Raw genomic sequence first — 8,918 nt, forward strand, 5'->3', positions numbered from 1 at the left:
GAAGTCGGGTTTATTTGATATTAGAATGGCTACTCCAGCATGTTTCTTCAAGACTGGTTGCTTGGAAAATTATTTTCCAGTCTTTCACACAGAAGTAGTGTCTGTCTTTTTCCCTAAGATGGGTTCCCTGTAAGCAGCAAAATGTTGGGTCCTGTTTCTGTAGACAATCTGTTAGTCTATGTCTTTTTATTGGGGAATTGAGCCCATTGATATTAAGAGATATTAAGGAAAAGTAATTATTCCTTCCTGTCATTTTTGTTGTTAGAGCTGGCATCCGGTTCTTGTGGCTGTCTTCTTTAAGGTTTGCTGAAGAATTATTTTCTTGTTTTTTCTAGGGCATAGTTTCTGTCCTTGTATTGGTGTTTTCCCGTTATTATCCTTTGAAAGGCTGGATTCATTGAAAGGTAGTATGTGAATTTGGTTTTCTCATGGAATACTTTGGTTTCTCCATCTATGGTAATTGAGAGTTTAGCTGGGTATATTAGCCTGGGCTGGCATTTGTGTTCTCTTAGGGTCTGTACAACATCTGTCCATGATCTTCTGGCTTTCATAGTCTCTGGTGAGAAGTCTGGTGTAATTCTAATAGGCCTGCCTTTATATGTTACTTGACCTTTTTCCCTTACTGCTTTTAATATTCTGTCTTTACTTAGTGGATTTGTTGTTCTGATTGTTATGTGTTGGGAGGAATTTCTTTTCTGGTCCATTCTATTTGGAGTTCTGTAGGTTTCTTGAAAGTTCCTAGGCATCTCTTTCTTTAGTTATGGGAAGTTTTCTTCTAAAATTTTGTTGAAGATATTTGCTGATCCTTTAAGTTGATAATCTTCATTCTCATTTACTATTATCCATAGGTTTGTTCTTCTCATTGTGTCCTGGATTTCCTGGATGATTTGAGTTAGGATCTTTTTACATTTTGCATTTTCTTTGATTGTTGTGTCAATGTTCCGTATGGAATCTTCTTCACTTGAGATTCTCTCTTCCATTTCTTGTATTCTGTTGCTGATGCTTGCATCTACGGTTCCTGATTTCTTTCCTAGGGTTTCTATCTCCAGATTTGTCTCCCTTTGGGTTTTCTTTATTGTTTCTACTTCCATTTTTAGATCCTGGATGGTTTTGTTCAATTCCATCACCTATTTGGTAGTGTTTTACTGAAATTCTCTAAGGGATTTTTGGGTTTCAACTTTAAAGGCTTCTAGCTGTTTACCTGTATTTTCCTGTCTTTCCTTCTTAAAGTCCTCCATCATCATCATGACAAGTGACTTTAGATCCATGTCTTCCTTTTCTGGTGTGATGGAGTATCCAGGACTTGCTATGGTCGGAGAGTTTGGTTCTGATAATGTCAAGTAACCTTGGTTTCTGTTGCTTCTGTTCTTATGCTTGCCGCTTACCATCTGATTATCTCAAGTGCTTGCTGCCCTCAATATATCCAATTGCCGCCTGTCCTTCCTATAATCCCAATTGATTCATGACTCCTCAGAGTCCAACTTTCTCTGTGATCCTTTGATTGTGAGCTGCTATGAACCTGAGATTTTAGATGTCAGAATTCTTGGCAGTCAAGCTCCTCTGAGACCCTCAAATACTGGTGTGACCCAGCTCCTGTTATCCTGGGATCCTGTTGTCCTAAGATCCTGGGCCTGGAAATGGTGTCTCCTTTTAGGACCCTGGACCTGTCTGGTCTGTTCGAAACCAAGGTAAACCAGAACTGAGCAAAGGAAACCAGAGCCTCTGTTCAGGAAGGAATCTGGTGTTTTTGTTCCTGCTGTCCCAGGCCCTTCACAATTGGATTGGAGCAGATGTTGCATTCCACTCACCAGTGATCCTAAGATCTCATGGACAGTCCTCTAGAGACTGTGGGGGTGTATGCCAACACAGAGCCCTCGGTGACCCAGTGTTGGTGCTGATCAGAAAGGACTTGTGCCCCAGTCAGGCTGGTTCTCTCCTTCCCTAGTGCTGTCTAAGGTCACACATAAGATTCGATATCGAGGTTTTTATGGAATAAAAAGAAATGTAGAATGATTTGGTTTGGGTCTCTGGAGACCAATTTTTCTCTCATTAGAACTAAGATTCAAATGGAACATAATTTGATGTACAAATGAAAAACTCTATGAACTTAAGGCACACTCATAAATTTTATACATGATATGTGAAGTTTTCATTTAAAACCACATGGTGGGCATCTGCTTGTGCTACTTATACAAGAAAACCATCACCTTTCCTGGGTGTGGGTGACTGACTACTGACTGACTCGCCTCACTTTGTGGTGTGCCGTGAGTTTACCATGCCATCACACGTGGGCTTTGTAACTTTCTAAAATCGCATGCTGAAGCTCTAGAACGTGTCTTAAACCTCTATGTCTTCTATGCCTGAATTTAGATGTCACTTAATTAAAATAATTGAAGAAATTGCTGCATTGATTAATTGCTGAGAAAGTAGAGCTGAGGACATGTAACAGCACTGGGATTACCGCATCCTTTAAGGACTTGAATCCCTACATGTTATCCAGTTACTGTTTATAACTTTAAATTCTTTTCAATATTTCACTTGCTCAGAACATAAAGTTTCAGAGATTCTATCAGATATGTTATAAATATACCCATACTATATTTTGGAAATACAGGTTACCATTTCTGCCCACAGGCCTCTGTGGACACTTCTGTAGTCTGGTGCTTCATCAGATGTTAAATGTGAAGGAAAAAAAATCCAAGGGAATAGGACAAAATATGATGTACTGGTGTTCAAGATTTTCTAAAGTTTCAACATTGTGGAGAACAAACTTCAGCTGCATTTTTTTTATTTTTAACATCCTTCTAAAATTATTTTTTAAAAACAATACTGATAGCTCTTTGGAGCATCAATACAGACACACATATTTACAAAATTAAGTTACCCCAATACTATAAATGACTCATTAATTTTAAAAATTGGTCCTTTTGTTTTCAGAGCTTTTGCTGGTGGTTCATGTCCTCCCACATTCCACAGTGCCTCATCGTTATTTTCTTTATCCCTTATCTATTTTGAGTTGCATGAAGATGTCTCATCTAAAGACAAACATAGACAGATATTCTGAGTTTCAAGTTATATTTTCTTAGATCAGTAAATGTCAAGAGAAAATTAAATTACTCTGTATACAAATAATATATATAAGCAAAAACCATATTCCCAACCATAACATAACTAATCAAAAATATGTGCTTTCTTAAGTCAGTGGTTACTGTTATTCACTGATATTACCCTGACATGCAAGAAAGAAGTAGCCTAAAAGTTGTCTAAAACAATATAGTGTAAAATATACTACTATTGATTTTGGCTCCAGATAGTGTGGGATCAAAGCATGACCATATTCCTTTCCCATTAGGACCATCTAGAGGACAGTACCTAGCATAATTCTTTCTAAAGATTAAATTAAGATAATACAGGTACAGTATATAACAAATCACAATTTCAATAATGTATATGGTTTTTCTTTAAAATTTAATTTGGTATAATTGAATATTACATAAATTTCATTGTTACATTTGTTGCAAAGTTAATAAATATTGGTACATACAATAAAGGGAAATATCTAACTGAACAGAAAAATGGATGTATTATAAATTACATTGTTATTTGTTGAGAAATTATCAGCAATTTAATGAACTTACATTTCTGCCCCTTTAAAAAATACTGTTTAACTGCCAAGAAAATTGCAAACAGATAACTGACTCCAACCAGCAAAAATATTTGCACAAAGCAAACACTCCACAAAATGAAACAGACATGGACTGAAGGAAATGTATGCAAGCCATCTGTTTTATACAGAGTTAATATCCAAAATAGATCATTCAAAACACATAAGAGTGTCTGTTTATAAGCACATAAATATTGCATGCATGTATAAGAGATGACTCTGAAAAGGTGGGTCAAAGGTGGTATTTTCCAAATGATTCATATGAATTACTGAGAGATATGCCTTCAATGTCAATAATCATCAGGAAATGCAAATCAGGCCATAGGTAGGAAATTGTGGATACTACCAAAAGTCAAAAAATCTACTCCATTACATGGAGATGGATAACAGGAAAGACTTTGCCCAGTCTACTTTTAATATACCTAAACACATCTTATCTTGTGTCTAGCATTATTTTCCTATTGTTAAGGTTTAACTTTGGGAGGGATGTTGAAAAATTACAGAAGGATACTGCATATACTTTACTTATGCCCTTTCTTTCCCTCCAACTCAGGTATTCTTCATGCACCAGTCCTGGGAAAATGCATGTATATTTTTTAAGATTATAATATAATTGCATCAACTAACCCTTCCCTTTCTTCCATCCAAATCCTCCCTTCTATAACTAATCCTCTCTTTAAAATCTATGAGCTCAAGCCAGGCATGGTGGCACACGCCTTTAATCCCAGCACTCGGGAGGCAGAGGCAGGCAGATTTCTGAGTTCGAGACCAGCCTGATCAACAAAGTGAGTACCAGGACAGCCAGCACTATACAGAGAAACCCTGTCTCGAAAACCAAAAAAAAAAAAAAAAAAAAAGACAAAATCTATGAGCTCTTCTGCTAACTGTTCTTCCATATAATATGTCCATATAATATATATATTATATTATATTATATGTGTGTTTTGTGTATTTATATATGTTGTATATATTCCTACATATATATATATATATATATATATATATATATATATATATATATATAAAACTTTCTCAGTCCATATGTTATGTGTGTGTGTGTTCAGATCTAGCCATTTGGTATTAGATAACCAGTTGGTGTCCTCTTTTCTGAGAAGAAGAATTTCTCTTGCTCTCAGCATTCCTTAGTTTCCTACAGTTCTTAATGTAGGGTTGTGGCCTTATGTGGATGTCTGCTTCCACATTACTATGTCTACTGGTGTCAGTTATCAATATTAAGTTATTGATGTTGGTGTGGGATTGCCATGCATGTCCTTTATTATGTCGACCTATTACTGTCTCTCTTTAGGAATTTTATCATAAAATCATGTGGAATTTTATCAAAGGCTTTTTCTGCATTTATTGAAATGATTGTGTGATTTTTTTTACTTTAATTCCATTCATATGATTTTAATATGGTTTATGTATATTGAGCTATCCCTGCGCATCTGAGATAAAGAAATTTTTGATTATGTTGGATGATATACATGTGTGTGTGTGTAATTAAAACTATATTATTGAAAATTTTTGAAATCTATGTTCATAAGAATATTGACCTGTAGATTCTTTCTTTTATTTTTTTATGTGTTTTATCTGGTTTAGGTATTAGAACAACACTGGTTTTGTAGAAAGAGTTTTTTGATTTTCTTTTTCATAATTTTAGAAGTGTTGGTTGTTGATTTCTTTGAACTCCTGGTAGAATACCACTGAGAGACCATCAGACCTGGGCATCTCTTACTCCAGTGCATTTTATTGCTGTTTTAAGCTCCTTATTTGTTACAGGTCTGTTTACATCTCTGATCTCTTCGTGCTTTCATGTTTAAATGTTTCTAAAACTTCATCCTTTTTCTTTTAGTTTCTTTTTTAACTTAATGAAGTATAGGTTTACAAAGTACTCAGAATATTTTTAATTTCTTTGATGTCTGTCAAAATGTTTCCCTGTTCATTTGAATCATATCTTTCTGTCTTTTGATTAGCTGGGCCAAGGGTTTGTTATCTTTTCATTGAACCGGCTTTTACATTTGTTGATTCTTTGTGTTGTTTTTTGTTTTAATCAAGTTCTGTTCTTCTGTTACATCTTCCTACCTGCCATATTTATGACTACTTCATTTTCGCTTTTCCAAATTCTTGAGTTGTATATTTTATTCATGTTCTCAATTTTTTTCTATTGTTTTTCTGATTTCTCTCTGACTATACATATTATTTCCTCTCCTTCAACTCCTAGATCTTTTCTTATTTTTCTTTAATGTAGGCATTTGGAGGTATGAATTTCCCTCAGAGGGCTCTGGTAAGATGCCCTAGGGTTGTTGTGGTGCTGTGCTTTCATTTTCATTTATGCCCATGCTTTTTATTTATTTATTGTTAGTATCTTATTACACATTCATCATTTAGTAATGTGGTATTTAGTCTCCGGAGGTTTGTGTAATTATTCTAGATTTTTATTATTGATTCTAACTTTTATTATATTATGGACAGATAGTATATACAGAGTGATTTTATTTACCTGCATGTGTTGATATTTGTTTTGTGACCCAGAAGAAGGGTGCTTTAAGGAACTTGTCAGTCTATGCCAGTGCATGAGCTCTGTGACCTAAGCAAAACCTGGGAATATGCAGATCTACCTTCCAAATTTTTAAAAGACACATGTTGAAATCTCATAATTGTGTTTTTACATATTTGCTTTCTAAATAAAAGCACCATTGGCTCATCTTTGTAATTAGAGACATCTCTATACCATGGTGGTTGCAGTTCTCTGTATTTCTAAAACTTGGAGTTTGTAACAGCAGAGGGTATATGGAAAGCATGCCAGCCTCCACTCTGTTTAAAGAGAAAACATAAATGAACTTTGTNCAAGGCAAAGTTCTAGTTCTCAGCAATAGAGAATTAGCTGAGTGCTTCNGTGTCCTATGACCACATGCTATGAGCACTCCTTGCTCATCACCTGCTCAGTATAGCAATATGACGAATGTGAGACCGTGTGCCCTGCTGGCTGCTAGCACTTGGCTCAGAGGGTCCCTGAACACTCTGTCCAGAGAGCACTGATTGTTGGTTCTTATGTGGACCCAGGCAGTTGTTCCTGTGACACGCTGCCCATCCTCATGTTGTCCTATACAGACACACAGACACCTTGGCTTCTTTTATTAAGGCAATACTAGTTCACTGTCTTTATAGTCTGGGGAACAGAAACAAACTGGGCATCCTTCAACATGTGAATAAAGTTAATTTCATCTGAAGATTCTAGAAGATCATTTCTTTACTTACTTTTTCTATATTTTAACACTGATCTATATTCCTTTATTTCAGACCCTTTCATCTTTCTAGCCACTGCCTTATTGTTACAGCTCTTGCTTATAACTTTGAATTTTCCTTTTATGCCTTTTGATGACATTGGGTCATTACAGTTATTATAAGAGAACCTTTATCATTGATCCAGGTCAGTATCCTAATTTATGAAAGTTATTCATATTTACAAAACACCTTTGCCTTATAAAGTATTCAAAAATTTTGATGATTAAGAATTAGACAAATCTTCAGCTTAAAAGGAGGAATGCAGTAACATTATCTCCTACCCTTTCTACACTGATAAAATGGGGGAGTTCACAAGAACCTTAACAACACAGCGAAGTACTAAAGTAATGTTAATATTTAAAAGCAAGCATCTTATATATAATATTTGATATATTCTTTGAGACATTCAAATAAATGTAAAAGGTATTTCGATCATGTTCACCCTTTTTCTCCCCATCTAAAACCTGGGTACCTGACACATACATCTCTCTGTCAACTTCATAATGTCTTATTTTCAGTTTTATTAATGACCCACTGAGTCTAATTAACACCATCCCACAACCATCTACTGGAGCATTGTCAACTTATAAAGCACAAAATGACTAGAGAGAACTGATTTCCCTTTCTCTAGGAGGCATCAATTGTCAACAGAATTTTGACTTCTGGAATTTTATTCCAGTCCTCCTTCTTTGCATAAAGGTTGAGTAGGTGGATTTGTGTACCTCTTGTGTGTAATGACATATATTATGAGTTCATGAGTGCTACCATCCTGCCTTCTCCAAAAGAGATTGATTTATTCCAATCTTCTCCAACCTCTTGCTCTATCCTAAGGGTGTGCAATCTAGTCTGAACATTAGCACACTTAAAATAATAAATCTCCCAGTTTATCATAATTCTTCCTGGACAGTCACAGTCCCCAAAATGTGTACTGAGCTATAAACATAACTGGAGATCATTTCCTTCACTGATTGTCTTGTATTTGCACACTGTGTTTAACCAATGAGAAAGTGTCTCTCCTGGTTATAGAAAAGTATTTACCATATTGGAAGGAGGGTAGGTGACTAGGATTTTATTTTTAATGATATTTGTTATGATTCAACATATTTAAATGTTTAACATATTTTGATGCCTAGGTGTTGAATCATATCAAACATAACAAAAAATATAACTATAAATGCATGTTATAAAGGGCTATAGATTGACCATTGCTCTATAATACTCCATTGTGTGAATATACAAGAGTATAATTTCACTGAATTGTTACACATTTGAATAGTTGACTTTTTGCCCACTAGAAATGGAGCATTTCTAGAAGTTAAATTTTTATAAAAAGATGGCATACAAATACTCATATACAAGTATACTTAGATGTGGAATTATTCATAGGAAACTATATATTTCATATTATAAACCTTGTTTTCGATGTTTTCATATCTATGCACACAAACACAGGACCACTGAAAGAGTAAAAAAAATTTTGAAGAAATGAATCAAAGAATAACATGACCTCTGCTAATTGCAATGAGATCATGACTATGTACTTGTGAGTATTAGCAGAATAGAAATAAAGCCAAAAGGAGCATTCTAGCAGGTCAACTGAAAGAGAATTTCAACCTCATAACACAACAGAGACATCATCACAGTGTTTTGTTGGTATTATTTTTTAAGCAAAAAGCAAATCATTTGCAAAGAGACAAAACCTCAAACTATGAGCACATATGTCACATGTCAGAGATCGAATAAAATTTAGAAAAACCTTAGACAATACTAGACTGAATATTCCTGAGAAGCTGGATTGAATGATGGACCATGATTAAATTATATTGCTGATGTCGGAAGCTGAGAAGTCTCTTTACAAATGGTTACTGGCTCTAAGAAAATGCTACTTTGTCTTTGAGTTTAATTAGTGCTTTCTTCACCTCCTTGTTCCTCAGGGTGTACACAACAGGGTTGAGTAGGGGTGTCAACA

General features: G+C 35.0%; 1 protein-coding gene across 1 annotated transcript in view; it reads right to left on the minus strand.

Moving 5' to 3' along the window:
• Positions 1–8,348: 8,348 nt before the first annotated feature.
• Positions 8,349–8,918, minus strand: part of LOC110328331 (olfactory receptor 10G4-like) — a 1,323-nt gene continuing 753 nt past the window's right edge. The window contains exon 2 of the mRNA XM_021207781.1: positions 8,349–8,406. Within this exon, the coding sequence (XP_021063440.1) occupies positions 8,349–8,406 (58 nt within the window). The remainder of the gene's footprint in view (positions 8,407–8,918) is intronic.

The sequence above is a fragment of the Mus pahari genome, chromosome 10 (genome assembly GCF_900095145.1).
Source record: "Mus pahari chromosome 10, PAHARI_EIJ_v1.1, whole genome shotgun sequence".
NCBI lineage: Eukaryota > Metazoa > Chordata > Mammalia > Rodentia > Muridae > Mus > Mus pahari.